Source organism: Passer montanus, unplaced genomic scaffold, assembly GCF_014805655.1.
Source record: "Passer montanus isolate IOZ18808 unplaced genomic scaffold, ASM1480565v1 scaffold61, whole genome shotgun sequence".
Taxonomy (NCBI): Eukaryota; Metazoa; Chordata; class Aves; order Passeriformes; family Passeridae; genus Passer; species Passer montanus.
In genome coordinates, this window is record NW_024371149.1 from 3155405 (window position 1) to 3177809 (window position 22405).

A 22405-nucleotide genomic window follows, 5' to 3' on the forward strand; every position below is an offset into this window, starting at 1 on the left:
AGCCAGCAGTTTGTAAAGAGAATCAGAAAGCAACACCCAGTGCAGAGGGAATATGGGAGCTAGGCAGCCTGTGAATTTCCTGACTTTTGTGGGCTGAAAGAGCCTACCCTAGCATTATATTCATAATGCTCCTATTTTAGTACAGTGACACTTAATATCTTTTGCCTCTTTAAATATCTGTTACAGTTCTGGATTGATAGCAAAAATTTACTGATCACCAATAACAGTAATGTCCCTTTCCACTGGGTCAGGGATCAGTGTCAAACCAACCTACAAGCACTGCTACTACCTCTGCTTTTAACTGGGACCACATTTTTTTCTTCTAATTCCTTTTTACTGCAATCTTGCCATCTTCCCACTTGAAGTATGAGCCCATTGCAGTGTGGGGGAAGTGAACAAATTCTGGGAGACTTTACCATGCTGTTTATATAACTGAGGAGCTGTAAGTGAGAGAGGACCCAGCTTGTGAACACCATGGCCTGAGAAGTGTCCTTATGGTCATTGTGCCCATGCCCTTAGCACCCACTGAGGCATGTTAGATGTCAAACAGACAATATATTTCAGTGTGTTTTTGTATTTCATTCTGTGGTGTTTTATCTCCTGTGAATATAGCATCAGCTAAATCTGACACATCATTTCTTAAGGGACTATATCCTGCCCTGATTCCCAGGGGAATGTTCTTGATGATCCAATCTGACGAGTGCCTCTGTCTCTATTCAGAATACATTAAAATAACACAAAAATATTGCCAACAGTCTGCAAGCAAGGTAATAGTAACTCATTAAAGTAATTTCTAACCTTCCACATGAACATTTTCCTTATCATTACATGATTTTCTAACACATGACACATTAACATAAAATGAAATGTTATGAGGGTAGGCATAGTAGGCATGACAAAGTATTTTAAACGGTGATGACTTGCTTTGAAGCGTTAAGTCAATTTGTAATTGTCCCATAGCTATTACAGCAAAAATTGGAACTTTGTAATTGGTTTTGAAAATCTATTTTTAACAGAGTAGGTTTGTTTTTTAAAGTGTACACAACCTATTTGACGTTTATTTTTCATAAAACCTTGTCCAGAATGTCACTGAATTTATGGCAAGGTAAATTAGGCCTTTTAAAAACCAATTTTGCAAAATATTAATCCTCTTGCTGTGTACTGAGGCTCCCTTAACACTGATGGTGTCACTGACAGGAAGAGAGACACAGAGGCTAAAGGAATCAAGTCCCACTTCAGTCTAATTAGAAACTTCTGAGGGTTTTTAATTCCACACGCTGATCCTTTTAAGTGGATATTTTGCTTCTACATGTTATTTAAGAAATGACAGCAAGTATACTCTGTTATGCCTTACTTTTATTCTACTATGTCTTTTTCTAGATTGCCTTTAAATGGAACAGGTGAAAGTGTGAATTACTATATTTACATTACTGTATTATAAGAATACATATGTAATGAAATTAGGAGGAACAGTTAGAGACCAAGAGAAGGGTAGCAATTAAAACAATGAAAACAGTATAATCACAATTATACTTGAACAACACAAACAGGTTTATGTGTAATATCAGCACAGAAGAGGGTATTCTTTCCAAAGAAATAATTTGGAATAGAAAGTGGTAAACAAAGAAGTAGGGAATTAAAAAGAAAACAGAAATATTTCATGTTTTTTCTAAGTGATATCTATTTTATGGTTTTAAGTAGCTGCAATTCAAACTGTGGGAAATTTCAAAAATGAGCCAATACTAATGTTGAAATTACTAGCAACTGGCTACACTATTGATCAGAATAATTATGTGCCTCTAGCTGAGACTGAGAAAAAATCAACTGGGAGCATATAATCTGGTGATTTTCTAGTTTGTAGAAGGTCAGTTCCAGAGATAAGGTGGTGATCTAATAGCCTGGGTTTCTGTGGGATGTTGATCTGACAGAGTTCCGAATGCCATCAGAACGCAGGGGTGGTAAGTCATGGACATGTTGACAGGCTATCCCCTAGCAAGCAAAGATTGATGCCCTCTCTGCAGCTCAGCTATTATACTCCTGTATGCTGTTTATAAACCAGGAGTGGTAAAGATGGGCAAAATGGGCTGTCAGTCAAAGTGCTGATGACACTAAGTATTTTTATTTCAAAGCTTCCTATCTCACCCGCCATGATCTCAGTAACAACAGGATTGCTCAGAGGCAATTAGCCACCAAGGCTGTACAAATGAAAACCAAGAGAGTGCTGCTTTCTGTTATAACAGTTATCTGTACTTCAAAGAAAAGCCAGAATGATTCAAAGTAGTATCCCCTCTCTCTTTGCTGGTGAAGATAAATTTTGTAGCAAATATCAGCCATTACAAGTTACATGTGCACATGTATTTAATTGATATCACCACAAAAAATATCCCTTGCTCCCAGTAGCTCTGCATCTCAGAGCTCTGGTGTTATCAGAAGGGAGTACTTCACAGCAGTGACATTTTGTCCACTGTATTTCCCTCTATTAAATGTGATTAAAAAATGATGGCAACTTCCCAAGGTATTTTACACAAGTATAAAAATCTTATAAAAATTAAAGACTGCTATAAGTGGATGAAGTAGCTTCTAATAACATGATCCTGGTGTTCAGTAAAGAATTTTTCCTAGCTCCTTGTACTCCCGTTTCAACAAATCTAGAATGTTCCAGAGGCAGTGAATACTGGAGGGAGAGCAGCCCTTACAGCACAGATTTATACAGAGAGGAAAATACAACAAATAAGAGAAATATTCATTATTAGTGTAAACAAATTCTTTCCCAGTCTTCAAGAGCCCTAGAAATCTATTAAGTACCTTTCTTTTTAATATAGTCACAAGCTTAGTGATAATTTAGTGTTCTAAAAAACCATTCAAATCTGTCTCTGCTGAAGGCATTATCAGATCTTTTTGCATGTTTAGCACTCCTGGAATAGCCATATAGGAGCTATTCATAAGAGCTTATTTCATTTCTCACATGTGCACATGCCTCTATCCCCACAATGCTTGCACAAGAAATACATAAGAGACTTATTAGACAGAGTCATGAGTACAGTCCCCCTTTGCCCTAGAACAGATTTATTGCAAGAGGATGGAATTCCCATACTTTCAGCTTCATTTTTTAATTTGGTCAGCTCCTACTCTGAAGCCACCAACATTGCCCTCTGAAGATGACCGAGTCTGGATTTCCAGAGGAGCAGGAACTGGCACCTGGGAACTTAATACCAACAGGATTAAAATTCAGAGGACCATAACACAATTTAGGTGGGAAGGGACCTCTTTAGGTCACCTGCTTCAGTCCCTGGCTTAAGGCAGGGTCAACTCAGATGATGTCAAATCCCATCCAGGTGATCTTTTTAATTTTAAAAATCACTGGATTCCTTCCATAAATGATGGGTGCTACACAGCAACAGCATAAGAATTATTATTCTGGTTTTAATTATGTTTCCATTTTTATCAATATTACACTTGTTTAAATCCACAAGCTTCAGCCAAGATATTCCAAAGCAAATCTAGTGTGTTCAGAAAACAGAACTAGACCTTTATTAAAAGAGGTTTCTGAATCGAACATTTAATATCAGAGGAGTAATGATGACCAATTATTCTGTGCACTCTGTATTCTTTGTGAACCTGTATTTTTATTTCTTGTACTGTGGTTTTATAGATACACATACAGGTATACACATAATATATTCAAAGACCATTTCATGCGAAATATAGTATTTCAATAATGCAGAAGTATATCAAATAGTTCTGAAATCAAAGCTGGATGTCACTCTATTGAAAAACATTTGCATTTACCTCATGAACAGAGGCTAAAATTTGAACAGTGTGAGAACCTTTAGGCAAACTCCTACAAGTCTAAGGTCTTTATTTAATTTGTAGAGACATTTAGATTAAGATGGAAAAATAATGCTTGGAATTAACCTCTCTATTAAAGATGAGGAAATGGCTTTACTGAGACAGTTTGGCTCAAACAGAACAAGAAAGAGAAAAGTATCTTTAGTAAACCCTGTGGTCCCTAAAGAGGAGATAATGATACCATGAGGCCCACTCACACAAGGGCACATAAAAGAGGATGCCTCCTCTTTTGCTGCTCTCCCTATCTCTATCAGAGTAATTGTCTGTAGCTGAGACAGGAATTGACCATCTCATAAGGCTCATGCTGGTATTCACAAGAAAGAGAACTGCTTATTCTGGAAGAATGTGCACCAAAAAATTGTGACTGTAGCTTTCAAACTCTAGCTAGGAGCTTTATGAGATTCCCCAGCACATGACAACTGCCAGTGCCATTTTTAAATTGACAGGTGGTTTGAGCCATTGACCTCCCCTTTGATACTGACAGAGGCAAATTGCTATCAGCTCCTATCTGGCACTGTACAATGCTTAATGAAGAGCTCCTTCTACCCTGGGATTCGTTTTCCTTGAGAATGGTATAACATCTTCATAGCATGGTGATAAGTAATACACTTTCTGCGATCGTTCTGTCACTGCCTTATCATGCTACTTGAGAATGATTTGTGGTTCCATTTCATACTCTAGTACTTTCCATGCAGTATATGACTAAATCATAGCAGATTATTAGGTCAATATATTTATATTGATGGAACCTGAAGAAACATTGATTTTACACCTTCTCCTATTCATTTGTTATGAACTCTGTACTCAGTTCCAGTGACTAGACAGATTCTAGGGGAGAGATTTTGCAGGGAACAATGGCAGCAACTATCAGAACAGATGCTTATTGTTTTCATTAGTTACGGTGGCAATGACAAAGGGGAGTTCAAACAGAAGGCAAGCCTGCTCTGGCTGAAGAGAGCAGGATGGCATAAAGGAAAGCATACGATGGTCAAACTGTTCATATTTATTGCCATTCAGTACGCTTTGATTACCATCATTGCAATGGTTCAAACTGGGGCTGACTAGTAATAAATAAATGTTAATTTAATGAGCTCCCCAAACTCTACAAACTAAGGCTGTAATTCCATTAAGAGGACTCTTGTGGCATAAGCCATGTCAGCAAAGCTCAAGTGATTTTTCAAAGTCATAAGAATCTGGAGGTGGAATTGTAACTTTAAATTATGGGTATTTTAGGGATTTATAACCAAGTATCTGCGGTACTCCTGAAAACCACAAGAGGTGCTGAGACGCTACAAAGTAAACCATTATTTCTTAAACCTGTAAAAGGTAGCAGTGTTGCTGGTAAGCAATAAAAGCAGAACTGTATTAGTGTTGTTTAGAGAGGTGATTTTAGCATAGAGATACCCGTAGCAATTTTAAAACCCAATTTCTTATTCATGCAATGCACCAGCCTGAGTGGCAGATGACCTGATGCCTGAAGTAAGAGGCAAGAAATTCAGAGATATTCCTGGTGCCAACCTAATAAAACCACATTTCAACTGAAGAATGTGGTTTATTTCTTGCTGCTAGCTGTTGGGGTGAGCTAGTTCTCCTTGGAGGCTGGCAGCTTCAGAAATGCAGAATGCATGAATCAACTCACAGAGTTACAACTGCCCAGAAACTTTGTGTCTTTAAACTTTGTCTTGACTTTAAGGTCTCAAGAGTTTCAGTAGTTAGACTGGTTCTAGTGAAAAACAACCACACAGTTTTCTTTTCTTCAGGTTTTACATGGAGAAACATATGAGGGGTGATTTGCCAAGTTGGCATAATTATTGAAAAGGAATTTCCCTATGATCTGTGAGTTATACCTCTGGAAAAGAGTGCCTCTGTAAAAGATCTTTCAAAATATGATAGAGTCTAACAAATCTGACCCCCTAATACAAAATAAATCTTGTGTGATGGGGTTAGTTCTCATTATATCCCATGTTTCCATCTCAGCCAAGACACCTGCTCCAGAAAAAACACTGCTCAGTCGTGTTAATATACTGGTTCCAGAGAAGTACGGGAAACTTTGCCATGGGAGTCTTGTTCTCTGCTGCTTGAATAAAATATCTAGGTTTCCAGGAGGGGATATTGTCACATTGAGTGACTTTTTAGTTAAGGGATTAATTTTGAAACATTTTACTACAAGGAATCTGAAATCAAAACATTACATGTACTGTTGCCTAGGTAGTAACAACTGATGAAAACCTCAATCAAAAAAAGAGCAGAAAAGCACTGACGAGAATATAACTTTCCTGTTGTAAAAATTCTGTCAGGACAGTAACACTGCAGCTGGCTCAGTGCTAGACCCAGTGCTAGAAGACATGTATGTTGGGCAGTATCACCTACACTACTGCACAGGGCTTGCTGCTAAGGAGATGTTCAAGAACTTCTCCAAATGTGCTCCAAAGACACAGCTTGAAAACACACGACAGGTGTGCCACAGATAAAATACAGACATTTCCCCCAAATGAAACACAGACCAAATCAAAGCCTATCCAGTCCAATATCCTATTTCCTACATATGGGAAGGAAAATTAAGTGACTCCTTGAAGAAGGAGACCACAGTACACATAAGACTAGAATCAGCTGTGTATTTAGACTGTTGCGTCCCAATTCTCCCATCTGGACTAAACTCAGGAAAATCTATTTTCTGAGGAGAATAAATGATCAATTTATTATTTATGGAGTGCCAGAGGAGAACTGAGATATCCCAGAAGCCAATGGAAGAACTCTGGACAGGTATTCTAAAGCTCATGTTGCATTGAGTCACAGGAGATTCTCAGGTAAGTGTCTAACTGCAAGGACAGCTCAGACAGATTTGCCATGGCTGAGCTGACTTCCATTACAGAGGGAAAACCAGCTGTGGTCCTTTCCCTGACAGTGAGGGAGAACTGTACAATGCACTGGACTGCCTTGCACTTGTGGCCCAATGAAAAAGCATCTGATGCCTCGGGTGTTTGTGGGGCAACTGAAGATAATACACATCCATAAGCTGTGATACAGGACTTTTGTTAAGATTATCCCAAATATACAGGATCTTGCTGTATCTTAACACTTAGAATGGTAAGGGAGAGTTAATATTTTAGAATATGTCCCTTCATCCCTCTCTTCCACAGCTGAGCATTGTCCTCATCATTTTTCCCCTTTGAGAAAGGAATCTCACAATTGATCCAAGACCAGCCTGACAGGATGTGCCCCAACTCCTTACACTGCTGGTGGAAGGCAGTAGTTTAGAATAGAGACTGATCTGGTTTATATCAGCCTTTCCATTCAGGATATTCTGATTAAAGTAAATGTTTTAGCCCTTCTACAGAAAACCAGCAGTTATGACTGTACCAGGGAAAAGGATGCAACCTAAAGAGGAAGGCTTTTGAGAGTTCAATTTTTATATTTGATCTATTATATTATAAAACAGTTCTTAAAGCTCTGATTTAGTTGCAATATTCTTTCTGCAGCTAACATAGGAAAGAACAAAATTAGGATTATTAAAACAGAAGTCCTGATTTCAAGAGGCCTAAAACTGAAGAACGGAAAATAAATACAAACGGAGATAAACATGGCAGACACATGAAAACAAAATAGGCAAGACCTATTCTCTCTTCTTTTCTCTGCCCTCACAAGAACAGCAGCTTTGTGGCACAGCTGATAAACAGAGCAAGTGTATACAAGGACAAGCACTTGAAGATGATCTTATTTATATTATAGTCACTGTTACCTACTGGTTCAAATTTAGTCTTGTTTGTGATTTAGGAACAACAGACAGTGACAAGCATGCCCTAAAAGGTGTATGAATAATATGACCTAATGTGTTTCCCTCTATTTCTGTCCTTTTTGATTCATGAAAGCACTGAAGTAATGAGTAAAAGCATTCCTATTCTCAGACAGATTTAAGTGTATACTGAACATACATCTTTGGTTTAAAGGCTGTATTAAGTAAGGATGGAATTACTCACGTGCTTAAGATTAAGCTTATGTTGAATATTGTTTTGAAGTGGGACACAATTCTGAAGCTTTAATTTGGTAACACATTGCTTGCTATCCCCTTCATAGCTACAAGAGTGAGCCCTGCAATTCTATTTATAAAGTCTCTTTGTAATATTTCCAGTAAATTAGTGACTAATGGAGCTCCTTACAGCTACTACAGACTGGATATTGGAGCCTTCAGGATGCAATAGTGCATCACAGAACTACATGGATGAAGGTTACAATGAATGACAGAAATCTTGGATTAGATTGAGTTTTGGCTTATATAGAATAATTTTTTTAAACAGGCACAGACATAACATCCTCTTTTTTCCTTAGAGCTTGCGCCAAAAAAAATAGTAAGTTTGCAAATGGATATTAAGCAATGCCAGATATTTTCAGGGTTTGTTTTAACAAATTAACCCTTTGCATTCTTTTCTGATGTCCAAATAATTGTATCGGAAGCAGATGTTCTACCAAAATTTACATGATCAGAGACATTATGCTCACTTATTATCATACTGTTTAATATTCACTACAACCTGTTTTAAAGAACAACAATGTGTTAACATTTAAGCCAGGAGGGATTTCTGTACACTATATAGTACTTGATGCAGCTTGTTTATGCAACAGTCTGACAGATATAATTAATCTCATGAAAACTACCAGAGTACAGCATAATGGCATATTATTTTTGAAGTAATAGAACACACTTTCCCTTTGCAAGTCAGAACTTAATTAAATCATATAACTTCAGGATGCAGAGAAAAGCTGTAAAAGAATGAAGCTTGTTCTGAAGGACAGCTGAATGAAAAAAGAGTAGATTTTATACAGAGAGAATAATAAGATAATCTCCAAACAACAGAGAGAAGTAAGAAATACCTCCAACAAATGCATCTCCAGCTCCATTGGTATCCACAATTTCACTCTGATCACTCACCAACACAGGGAAAGTAGTCACTTCATTTTCTGCAGAGAAAGGGAAGAATAAAACATTAGTTACTTGGGAATCTGACTTTGAAATGCACAACAAACAGGGAAAATCAAAACAATTCAAAACTATGACCTTTAGCATGATAATTTGGGTAAAAATAGATTTGGTTTGTATTTCTGTCTGTATTTACTTCATAGGAATATGGGAAGACATTCAAACAAGCCATAAGTTGTGGGCATTTTCATTATTTACTTCTAGCCTAATTTACTTCCTCTACCTCCTAATACTAAGGACAAGAGAAAAAGAGTAAGGAAAAGAGTAAAATAAATAAATTAAATCAGAAGGAACAACATAAAACAGCTGGACATATGGCCAAAACTGAGAAAAACCCCTCCTGCCAACACCAGTGCTTTCTAGTAGTTTCAGCAAGGCGAGATAGCCTCCAGCATGGCCAGTACATGCCTCCAAAAGATCAACAGAAACTGCTGCATTGTTAAAACCAAAATAGATGTGAATTAACTGAAAGAAAACTGTGAAATAAAAAGCAAAATCAAGTGTAAATCAAAGTACTTTCAAATGATACCAATTTAAAAGAAACCATATATGTAAGAAGCCTTGGAACTTGCCATTTGACTAGATTTGGTTTCAAGATTTCAATGATTTCACTCTCTTCCTTAGTATTTATATTTTAAAAACCCCAACTATTTCCTTCAGCTCCCTGCCCTCTACTGGCACTCATTAAATGTATTGCAATAGGTGGATACTCAGCATCTTCACCTCCAATTCACTGCCACACCACAGTTCAGCATAATTACACCACTTAGGTATGATAACTTTAGAGTTCCAGGGTTATAAATTTAATATATGCCACTAATTAATCAGCTATGGCTTTCCAGGTGGTAATGTCATAATGACGTGATAAAAATATAATTACCACCTTGTCACAATACCTTGTTAAAGTGTAAATTACCCCTGTAACAGAGCCAATGGAAGTTCTGCCTCTGGTAGTCAGTATGCATTAAACTGTCTCAGAGCAAACAGATTGTCCTTTGGCAGACAGCAGGAATTACAAAAAGGGGAGGGGGAAGAAAAGCCTGTCAACCAGTGAAAAGAAAAACCATCAGAGCCGTTTTCTTTTAATTTTTGGTAAAAATAGAAATAAAATGGAAAACAGAGCTTCCAGTAGCTGCAACCTGGAGATGAGTAGTTTCTTCACTGTCCAGCAACAGAGCAGATCAGAAAAATCACTCTTACACTGACATACACAGGAGCAAACAAGGAAACCTAGTTTGGCAGGCATATAAAGAATTCACAGTCTCAAATCAGGCAAGTCTGTGTATGCTGCAGAGGTACCAGAAGGATCCTGGTTTCTGTGAAATGCAGTGTATCAGCTCTACTGCTCTTCACCATCTGCTACTAAGTGAACCAGGCAGATATAATGATGCTGCCTCCAGAGGGAACTGTTGGCTGGCCCACCAGGAGGGGAGGGGAGCATTAGCAACAACCATCCATGAGAGGCAAAGGAAAAAGGGTAATGAAAAACATAAGATGAATATTCCAATTAAAGAACAGGTTTCAGTCAGTTCTCAGGGCATCCTACTCTCTACTCTGTTAAGAAAGCTATTTAGAAATGTGCTTCAATGCTGTGTTGTGCTCTTAAGATAAGTCTTCAAGAGCAATGTTTTTTAGTAATTTTAACAGCATTCATTTGAATTGGAAATCATGAAAGAGAGGTCTTACATTAAACTCTGCCAGACAAGCAGAATGTATTCATCCATTTCACAAGAAGGTATATTGATTTGCTCTAGATAATACTAAAACAATGAACAATGTGCTAAGTCTGTTGAAAACACATTGTAATAAACTAACCTGCTCCTTCCCAAGTGTGCATGGGCACACACAGATGTTCCATGCTAAATGCACAGCAGACAATTGCATACGCATACAAATGTCTGTGTTTGGGCACACAGAGTGAATAGTGCACACTGTATTTTGAAAGCTGTAAATGGGGTATGGCATCAAATAAGATTCTGTTCAAGCAAACTAGCACAAATTAAAGTTCTCATCATCATCTTTTCCCTTTCTTTTCTTCTGTCTTGACTCCTTCCCTCAGCTCCCTCTAGTATGTGCAGGTAAGTATTGCAGTAGGAGCTCCTATTTTATTCTTTCTGTAGTAGATATAATTATAAGTAACTGAATTAGTCTAAAACCCCAAATCTTTTAGGAAACTCTTCCTGTGTACAATTTTTTGGAATTTTTTTTTTCTGGTCACAGTTTTCAATGTCTACTTGGGTAATGCATTTTCTTTCTGCAATTTCCTATATATTTTCAAGCAAAGCAATAATCTCAAATTTTGAAGTACTGAAGTTTAAGAAGGAGCCAGCATGGCTTTGGAGCACATACTGAATTACAAAATATTACCATCTGCACATATCCACTAGGCAAATTATTTTTCTTTAACCTTAGAAGAACTTCTAGCACAGTAGAATCAACAAAACTACAGCTGACAATAATATATACTGTAAGATCAACAGAAGAATACCGAGGTTTGGGGATTTTTCCCTTTCCTTTACAATAAATGAAGTAAGTTAGAATTAAAGCTGCCATTAAATTACATTGCTATGTCTGTGTAATAGCACCAAAAGAGCTAATTTCTCTTACTGATCTGTGTTTTGTAACAACTAAACACAACAAGATGAATCACAATGAAGCAGAAGTCTCTCTTCTGAATATCCTTTTTTTTTTTCAATTTAATATTGCTTTAACTTCATTTTTGATCCATTATGTTGTAAAACTCCCAAATCCATCATAGCGGACAGTGAGACACCTTGGCTAAGTGCACCGGTCGTCAGTGGCCTTGCTTTTCAAAGTCACTTCTGATTTCATTCATCATTCTGAGAGCTTAGGAAATAAAGAATAATTACATAAGTGTTTTGAAGTCCAAGTGCTGCTGCTCTGGGCATAAAATCCAGTGTTCTATTTTTATGTAACAAATATCTTCTATGATACAACATATTCCACTTGGATATAATTTCCTGGAAGCCCAAAATTGCAAACTGCAACAAGGTGTCTACAATTAGGGAAATTTTAGAAATAAGCATTAATGAAATCTAAAATTTTGGGGCTTTGATTCAACTTTCAGTGACTTTACATTTCTCAGGAACTCAACTCTTTCAAATTGACATAGAAATAATCAAACCCAGACATTAATGTGACTGCATAGGCCAAAGACAAGGCAAGTTCACAGGTAAGTCAGAAGGATACAGCTCATTGGTAAATTTAGTTCTTGTTAATCCCTCACATTACATATATAAAGAGGTGAAATCTCTAATTTCCTCGGCAAAAATATATTCTAGCATACCCAGTTTAACATATTATTGTAAGTAAAACAGTCTGGAGAGATAATAACTGGACAGCAACAGTAACTGAAAAAACCCAGTGCTCCTTCCATTCTAATACTCTTAAGCTCCCAAATGAATACAAGCCTATTTCACAATGTTATCAGAAACAATCGAACTCCGATGATAGGTGCAAATACTACAGGTCTGTCTCTAAACCAAATTGGAATCACAGACTACATGTCTACTCTTAGTACAGTAATAAACACCAGCAAGCAATCGTTACATCCAATTAGGCTGAGTACTTTCCTTAACTGGGTCATTTACCAGTCTCTCTTGCTCTTAAAAGTAGATTAAATGTGTAAACTTACATTTAATTACCTGTAACAGAACTCTTATGGGCAACATGTTGGAGTGTCCTTAATTTTGTTTTAAAATAAAATGAAAGGAAGAACGTAGACCTAAAATACATAGAAAAAAGTCTAGCTATTTCCTCAAATAATCTTTTGATCCATGGCTTGGTAGTGGTAGTACAGATGCTTACAAGATGGAGTCACATTCATGTTTCTTTTGTGAGCTTTAACTTGTAAAATAAAGGAACAACTGTGAAACAGAATTCTGTCCCGTCTCCTCCCCACCTCCACCCTCCCTAACTTTCTTTAGATCAGGGGCCAAAAAAAAAAAAAAAAAAAAGGGATAAAAGAAAAAAAAAAAAGAGAAAAAAGAAAAAAAAAAAAAGAGATAAAAGAAAAAGAAAAAGAGACAGGAAGAACTTAACAGAACATAGAAACCTGAACTCAAAACCCATAAATGTCTCTGGGCAGCTGTAAGGTAAGAAGTAATGAGAAAAGTATTTGAAACCAGACCATATTGCTTAGGATGATTTTTAGCTCTCACCTGTCTCCAGAAGGTAAACCCCAAAAGGCTACAGGCTCTAAGTCTCTGTATCTTCTTCAGCACATCAATACATCTTCAAAAACCCTCAGTACAGCAACACTTTCTCCTGTTTTGTTCAACAGTAATGGAATGCTGTTGCTGTCCTTCACACAATGACACCACACGTGCTAATGTACATCAAAGAGACACTGCAGCTCCCCCATCCTATCAACACAGCCCTGGCCAAAGCTACAAGGCAGCGTGGGGCAGGGCACTGATCCCCAGCTAGGAATCCTCCACACCTGCAGGGATGATGTGCTCCAAACCCAGCACAGCTGACGCAACCTGTCCCTTCAGAGCGAACAGAACGAGAGCCTGCATTTGCAGGCTGGCGCTTGCAGGAGCCAGGTCTGGATGGCCACTCTGGCACTTTGTGGTGTGTGTTGGGCTGGCCTTGTTCTGCACACCAACACATCCTCCCTCCACCAGCTAGCACCACTGTGGGCCTGGTGCTGCAGCTATGCAGGGCTTGTCAGAAAACGAAGGAATCTCTTTGTGCCATTCAATGGAGTTACAGCATGACAAGCGAGATTCAAGTCAGCTACCTGCTTTGGGATCTTTCTATCTAGTATTTTAATAGTTCACAACAAATGATGCTGTATTCTAATGAACCCTGTATGTATCCAAAAAATCTTTATAACTAGTAATGCAGAAGTTGTTTATTCTTTATTGCTATAATAAACAAATGACCCAAAACAAGTTACAGAGCAGTTGTCATTTATAATGCTTTTAGTATGTCTGTGGTATGATACAAGTAATGCAAGTATTAATTGAATTCCATAATAAGAACCCCAATTAATGGGTCTCTTTAGCAACAGAGCTAAAATTCTCTTTGCAGTTTGCTAAGCAAAAGTGTTGATCAGGATGCAAAGTGCTGTCCCTCAGAGGCAGCTAGTTCATTTTCAGTAGAAACAGAAAAATAATATGATGCCACAGACTTTGAATCTCCTGTGGCTCTAGTCATAGTCCCACAGATACCCGTAGGGGAAATGACAGTGTGCAGACCCCATTTTCCTCTGTCCTAGGAGGTAAATGAGACTTGTCTTCTCCTTACAGCTCTCCTCAGACATACAAATTGTACTATTATCTGGTCAAGAGCATTTTGATTCAGAAGTCGTATTTGTAGCCTCTTACTGGAGTGTGATTCATAGGATTAGAGTTAATAGGAGAAAGAAGGTTCATCTGAATCAACTTGTACACTCACACACATTAGCAATGATGTAAAATTAAACATTATTTTTGCACACAGCATGTATCCTCTGAACCTACACCAGATTCTCTCTGCAATCCTGTTAATTCAACACCACTGCTTTGAAATAACTCTTGATTTATATCAGCACAAGATTGGACTCAGAACTCTGTTACAACAGAGTTACAACAATTGTGAGAAATGTAATAGCATTGACTAATGGCTCATGAACATCTTCTATAGGCAAAATTTGTTTTGTTTACTTTATTGAAGTAAGTGGGACACACTTAAATGTCATGATTTTCTATATCATCAATGCCAGTGCCAACACTTGAATCTCTACTTTATTTCTCATATTAAATAATTTTTAGCACAAGTAAACAGAACACTCTGCTTAAAAAATGGAGAAGAAAGAGGTCAACAGAAAATACTAGTTCTGCTTCAGTTTGTTGCTAATAAAACATTTTTAAAAATATATATATGTGCATATATATATATGGAAAAACTGCCCTAAAGAACAAGCTGCTGAATTTTTCTGGCATGTGTCACAATGTTTAAGGTTTAGAATGGCAATGAACTCTGTTGAAAAAGCCTTACGAGCACACAAGAGTATTGCCATTTGCCCGCCAGGCACTGATTTCAGAGGCAGCTGAAACTGCGCCCACTGAGCTGCCAGGACTGCACTGCTCTAGCTCGGCATGGCTGCTGGAGACATAAGGTCCTGCTCAGAGCTCCAGCCTCTCCTCTGACTTCTGTCTGGGCTCACACAGGGCTTCAGCACTCAGGAAAGGCCAGGGGTGTGGAGTCAAGGCACCAAAACCAACAAAAGGTTCTGCAGGTATTTCACTGCTACAACACAATGACTGTCCGGAAGTACTGTGAAGAGCTCAGATCAAAATCAGTCCTGGAGACTGGAGAGATGGGTTACAATAAACAAAGCCCTTAAATTGTATGATCCTGGTCTCCATGAAGAGCAATCTCTACCACAGTGAGCTGAGCCACACCAGCGAGCACAGGGTGACACAAAACCACATCTGGCCTTGGACAGTAACAAATGTAAGTCTCTCTCCCTGCACTGTAAACCCCACATGCATTGCTGTGGACACTGTACATCTTAGTTGATCCTCACATGTCAAAAACCAAGCCACGCCCCTCCACCATTATTTTTTTGAGCTGTGTATAGGAATTAGAAATACAAACAAATCTATTTCTATTTGTAAATAGGCAGCCAAGACTTGTGAACACACACAGATGATGAGAGCTGGAATGTCAATGCCCAGTGTAAGGAACACATCACAAAGGTGTGTCTGGCTTACAGGGACACATGTTTTCCTCACACACACTCTTCAGCCTTCTGAAGCGTGGCTGTGAGGACTGTGCAAAAATGAAACATCTCTCGGCTGAGAAACCAGACCTTGTGTGCATTCACTGACCAACAAACCAACAGGAAACATGTATGCTTGTACTTCACTCCGTGGTATTCTACAGATGTATTTTAAACCACTGCACAGCTAGGCCACCAAAACACCGTCCTATGGGAGAGTCTTCTGACAAGTATCAACCTATAAATCATGTCAATGCAATTCCTACTCAAAAGCTTATCAGGGCATTGGCTAAAATCAAAACAAAACCAAAATAAGAGAGAGAAAAACACATTATAATTTGTTTTTGAGTAGGACAAAAACTGTATTCTGCCTCACATTTTTCATACATTAAGCATATTGCCCTAGCGGGGTAAACACACCTGTCAAAACTTGCAATCTTTCTTAGCTATACCTCAGTTTCAGAGTGGTGAACACAGAAATCACATCATTTAAATAAATGCCATGTTACATGACAGCTTTTTTTATGCTACACGATAATCTGAGAAGCATGGGTTGTCAGTGGAGGCAGAAATGGGCCCAAGGCACTTCCATTTCACTTGAGCATCAGTAAGACTGAAAAGAGAAGGAGTGAGCATTAGGTCACTACAGAGCAGTTCTGAAGGAGATTTTTCTTCTGGGAGAATTTATATTTAGTTTCATAACTAAAATCAGTCCATTGGAATGAGAGAGACAGCCTTCCCTAGATATATTACTAAAAATAAGTTAATGTATATATCTGCTTCTCCTTGAAAAAAAAAATTGTTACTAGCTGAACATTCATGAGGTAGCTATACCACAGAAATTCTACAGCACTGCTGTTAAAAATTCAGATTACATGTAGAAATTTCCATTTTTCACCCTTTTATCTCAGAGCTCAGCTCTAGAATTTTACAAATTTTTTTTTCTTCTCATTCTGTATTTGTAAGCTCCATGTTTCCTTTAATTAAGATCTCCCAAGACTACTTGTTTGCCTTTGAAGAATAAAACATGCTTACTAAATGAATTTTATCAGACTTTAACAGGTTTTAAATCTATTTAGAAGATGTCACTGCAGCAGAGGCCAAAATTTGTTCTAATGTCAATGAGAAAATATCCTACTCTTAAAATGCCAGTTGAAACAGAGAAATTCTGCTGTTTCTAATGGAATTCTTTAAGGGTTATACCAGCCTAAGATAAAAATCTGACACAAAATAAAGGAGCTTATTTTTCCTCTACATTAGTTGCAGATAATTTCTTTGATAATTAAATACCTCAAACTATGATCTCTGTAGTATCATGTTATCGGTTTAAAAGTATTACCAAACCATTGTCATAAACAGGATGGTAAATCTATCACCTTTTTAAAATAACATCACTTGTCAAACTCAACTTTTGAGCCTGTATTGATTTATTCATCCAGTCTCTTATTTCCTTTCTGTTTTAATTCTTAAATACCTGTGCATTTGCACATTGAGGACGAAACAGGAAGAGTGGTGCTCTCCTGTAGCTCTGAGCTTTCCGAGCAGGCCTCTGGTTCCCAGGGAATCCAGCAGTGCCCCCTCCACGGGGAGGGGGCTGTCCCTGCCACCAATGTATCTGACTCCAGCAAAGGCTGAGCTTCAAGCCTAAACTATTCCTAAAGTTTGGCTTGGCCTTAGAGAGCCATTAGTCCTTTCTCTTTTTTATCAACTTCTAACATACTTTAATTTTTGTATACATTTCCCTCAGCTATTTGAGACCACAGCTTCACAGACTCTCATCTTCTTCTCCTCTCACTTCAAGCAGTGCAGTGTCTCCACCAGAAGCCAACACACAACACAGTCCAGTACAGATATCTAATATGCTTTGTCCTTCCAAACACCTGTTTTGACTGCACACACACAAGGCTATTTTATGTTTTCTGTATGCTACTTTTCACAACAAAACAACTGTGCCCTGATTTTTGAAATGTTCAAGCTATCTAGACAAGCAGGAAATCAAAAACAGTTCTTAGGTTCTTTTATAATATTTGGTTTTAGTCAAGTACAAAAATGTCAGTGCAAAAGGCAGATACTTATATTTCATGATGTGTCAGAAATTAAAAGAAATTGCATTTTTAGCATTCTACTAACTAAAGCGTTTTATTGCTCACAAAAGGATTTTCATATTTTTGTAGCAATTTACAGCAGGCAATAGGTATTGTAATCTAATCCACTGCAATTGTGTAATTTTTGACCAAATTGCTGTTGATAAATAATGCAAGTATTACGTTATTAAATTTTTTACAATTAGGTGACTAAGAAAGCTGTTTATTGCCTTCCGTTATACCCTCTGTTAATAAGATCGTTGTTGCAGATGTTCATGTGTGCTGCATTGATGTTTAATGGTGCATGATGCTCTAGGTGGTTCCCATAACCTTGCTTTGTCTACTATGAGCTGACTCAATTGATATGATAATAGAGAAAAGAGGTCTGAAACAAGCTGGGCTGTACTGGCACAATTTGCATAACCTTTAAATTTGCCATCACTTGATAGCCAACTGCTCCTAAAAATTCTTATTCAGTTGTCAGCGATGACAATGTACTGTACAAACAGCATTCTGCAGTTGGACAGGTGTGGAGGCAAGAGAGGGCATGCACACTTTGCTGCACTGTTATATTCTATCAAGAAATGTACTTATTATCAAATTTATAAAGCCAACAATTTGGAGTATAGTTCTGCAGTTCCATTTCTGACCAATTGCTATTAGACACAACGCATGGCCTGGCATCTTTTCAGGTTCACAGTGCAGGATCACAGTGTCACATTACAAGGCACATAAATATTTGGTTCCATAGACTCCTCTCTGATTTACTTTTGACTGCTAATCACTGGGGTAGGCAGAAGAATCAGGACGGATTAGGAAGGCAGTGGGGGGCACAGGGTAGTGAGCTACAGCACACAAAATCTGTGTATGCAGCTTCCCAAACTTTAAATCTGCTGTCAGACTACTCTGTGCACTCTTTTTGAACAAACATTAGCATTATATCGCTGAGCAGGTATAGCCAAAACATAAAAATATAAAACCAGTCCATGTTTACCCTATTCAATAATCTGCTGCTATCTGTGTATACTCTGTGCCAGGTCTGCTTACTTTACTGTCTTTATTATTCATAGCAAAGAAAACAGTTATGGTGAAAATAAGACCGACTCTACTTTCATTCACATGGTATCAACTACATAAGCATTATTTTTGGCATGCAAAGGTTTATATCTTAACTGCCACTTCATAGTCTATAATATGCTCAGGTGTGTCAAGGCCAGGTCATTGGTATCAGACTGAAATGCACAGCCTATGTTTCACATATGGCATTTAAATAATTTCCACGTTCCATTATCTCTAAAACCCGCTGTGGAAATCACTGAGCCAAACTGATCATAAAATCTCACAATTCCATTTTAGACAATTAACCATTTCAAAGCACTCCAATTAGCCTCCCACGTGCCCTCAAAGTTCATTCTAGACATTTTGTCCTCTTACACAAAATAAATTCCAAGTCCCCAAAGTCAGACAAAGCAGGACCCATTCAAATCTCCCCTTTGTCTGCTTTTTCTACTATTGAGGATCTCTGCTCTGTCCCTCCTGGAGTTAAGGATTTGTCTTCCATTCAGCCATCTACTTCCCACAACTTTCATTGTCTGAAATTGGATGCTACAGCAGAGAAACTTCTAATCAAAGGGTCAGTTCCTGCACTTAATTTTCATCCAGGGGCACCAGAGATACCTACATTTTACTCTCCTTCCATTCTGTGCAACTGTTCTATAGAGACTACTTGAGCAGGTGAAGATTAGAGGCTTAAAAACATAAGTTCCATAATTTATGGCAAAGATAGCTATAGTTTAAACTTTTCTACATTGTTCATTCAACTGTAATCACAAGATGGAAAACAAAATCTCTAAATTAAAGATGATGGGCTACCAGAGTCTGTAGGGCACCTTCTGAGTACAGATTCTGCTGTTCAAACTCATCTGTGATGATTTGTTATGAAGTGAACTGCTAACTAGTAAAAAACAGGCTAACACTGCCAAAATAATGGAAAAAAATATCACCTACAGAAGGTAATCTGCCTAGGTGCCAGTGGTCAAAGGGTGCAGTTCTTTGTGCCCTTCGCTTCCACCACACACGGACCTCCAGGTAAAATGTGTTATCAAATCTTTCTGCTTACATGAAGTTTGCTTTCTCTATAACCTCCAGGTAAACTACAAAAATTGAATCACAGATTCCAGACAAGGTACAACACACAAAAAGACACATGAATCAGTATAATCCATTAATATTCATGAATGTTTTAAGTTCTCCATGACCATAATCAATAGCCAATGAAGTTAATGAGATCTTTCCATTGATTTCAAAAGACACAGGGTTGAGCCTCAGAGACAGCAACATTCTCTCAAGCACTCTCAAGCTGATAAATTCACTTTGATAATTTGCCTCTTCCCACACAGAATTTCAGGAATGAACGAGAGATTCTATCTTATTTCAAAGTGGTTGTGTGGAATGAGCAATATACCATTATAAAGGTCCATATGGAGCATTTAGTATCTCTAACTGTGGAGTAGTCAAGGCCACAGTAGTTACCCATGTTGTTAATGCCAACGTGAGATCCATCAATAAGATCTGTTATTTATTTAAGGAAACACACACAAAGCCTGAACGTGTCATCCTCCCAAAAGTTTGAGATTTTGATTTGCTTTAACTTTGGTCCCTGGAAAGCAGTGATTCTAACTCTTATGTCTTCTAACATATGTAAGCCCATCCAATATATTCAAAGATTGATAAGCAGAGTTTTTAGTTCAAACTGGCCTTGACCTTGGGCAGTGTGACATTATCTGAAAACCATTAATGGTCTGAAACTAAAGGAAAAGCTCATTAATAAAAGCAAAACCATACAAAGGTACAAAGGCAAAACAAAAAAACCAACAACCCCAAAACAACAAAAAAAGGAAGTTTTATTAAAACTATTGATCCTGACCTAGGGCACTACAGACATTGATCTTTCCACATCTCCACAGGAAAAAAACAACTTAAGCCAACAAATTATTGATCTATTATGAAACCTGCTGAACAAGCCATACATTTAATTTCTTACAATGAAAAAAATGATCACACCAAATTAGGATACCGAGAAAATCTATTTCTCAAAAATTATTGGTAAAAAAATACTATTGGATTAATTTCATAAAACAGACATCCTGTTGGCATGATTCAACCCTAAAATGTTGGGAGGTGAGAAGTGTAAGCACTGTAAACCTTTAAAGCACAGGTTTCAGATTTCAACTCATTAAAACACATGTTCTTAAGGAGAAATGGCAAGTGTCCAATACTGAATATTGCAGGAACATCAAATGACTGCACAGAAAAGGACAACGGTGAACTTTAAACTTCAAGCATAAATTTAATTAAAAGTGTTTAGGATTATTATTTTCTATGAAACAGAATACTACAGATTTGGATTCTCTTCAATTTTTTCAAAAACTCAGACAGATATATTTAGACTGACATAACATTGTAGATGTAGGAACAGTTGCTGAAACACCAAAAGTCACCAGAATTCCCTATTTGGTGTACATGGAGATGGGTGGGTAGGTAGGTAGGTGTCATTTTCAGAAAACAGGGATAACCTTGACAAAGTTATATCAATTACATGTATATGTGAAAAGCACAATTTAAATTTGGAAGGCTGCTCCACTTCCAGTGCTTCCCAATTACTGATTCTGCTGTTTCACCATCCTTTCAGTTGAGTTCTATAATAAAATTGGTGGTTTTCAGCATATGAGATAATAGAGTTTGTTTTCCTCCTGTGTCTCTGTCCCCACATTCTTTGCTCTTTGCTTTGCAGATATCATTCTACAGCATTATCAGCCAGTGCTGAAGCTACTTCTTTTCCAGCTTTGGAACCAGAGTCTTTGTTGCTAGATGGAAATTCAAAACAAAGCACCATGTTTAATGCCTCATCCTCCCCAAAACACTGCAGTTTAGAGGTACTTTCCAGAAAGAGAATGCTTATTTGGGATTTAATGGCCCCTGAATCAGTATGTTACTGTAAATTCCTTCAATTTTGCTCTCCAGAGTCAAACAAGAAAGGCCTGAAGTGATTTAAGGGGTTGCCTTACCAAAATCCCCCTTCCTAAGTCCAGTTTCAATGCTAACTGTGTGTGTCTGCTCCGGGGTAGCACCTCCTGCCTATATGCACCATTTCTGAGGGAGCAGTGCAGCAGGCACCATCTTCTTATGAGATATTTAGATTCATTTGGGATAGTAAAAACAAAAGTCGAGTGTGAAGAACGGCAAAAGTGTCCAAGATTAAAGGGCTTTAGAATTCTTTGTCAATCAATGTAAAAAAGATGCCCATTTAAAAAATGATCTAGCTTTAAATGCACAGTGATGGGCTCTAAACCACAAATTACCATACCATAAAGAAAATTTGAAGTTATAACAGATAATTCTATGAAAATGTCAGATCAATCATAAGTGGCAGCTAGAAAAGCAAGTAAACTGTTAGGAACTATTAAGAGAGGAATACAGAACAAAGAAAACAACAAAATTATGTCACTTTGTAAATTCCTCAGGAACTTGCAAGTTGAACATTCTGGTCCCCCACTCACAAAGACTAAGCAGACCTGCAAAAAGGCACAGTGAAGGGTGGCTCAGAGTGTCAGAATTACGGATCAAACACAGAACAAGTAAACAGAATACAAAAAGACTCTGTAAAAAGACTAGTGCAGGGGAGGTAAGCAAGAGTTCTTCAAAATCAAAAGTAAAAGGACATTGTACATGAATTGGTTATGGACTGGCCAAGCAGCATCAGCA

The 22405-nt window shown here is 37.7% G+C and overlaps 1 protein-coding gene across 2 annotated transcripts in view; it reads right to left on the reverse strand.

The window, feature by feature from the left end:
- Window positions 1-22405, reverse strand: part of ADK (adenosine kinase) — a 267350-nt gene that overhangs the window by 9448 nt on the left and 235497 nt on the right. For both annotated transcript variants that reach the window (XM_039727315.1, XM_039727316.1), the window contains exon 10: window positions 8719-8805. In XM_039727315.1, the coding sequence (XP_039583249.1) occupies window positions 8719-8805 (87 nt within the window). The remainder of the gene's footprint in view (window positions 1-8718; window positions 8806-22405) is intronic.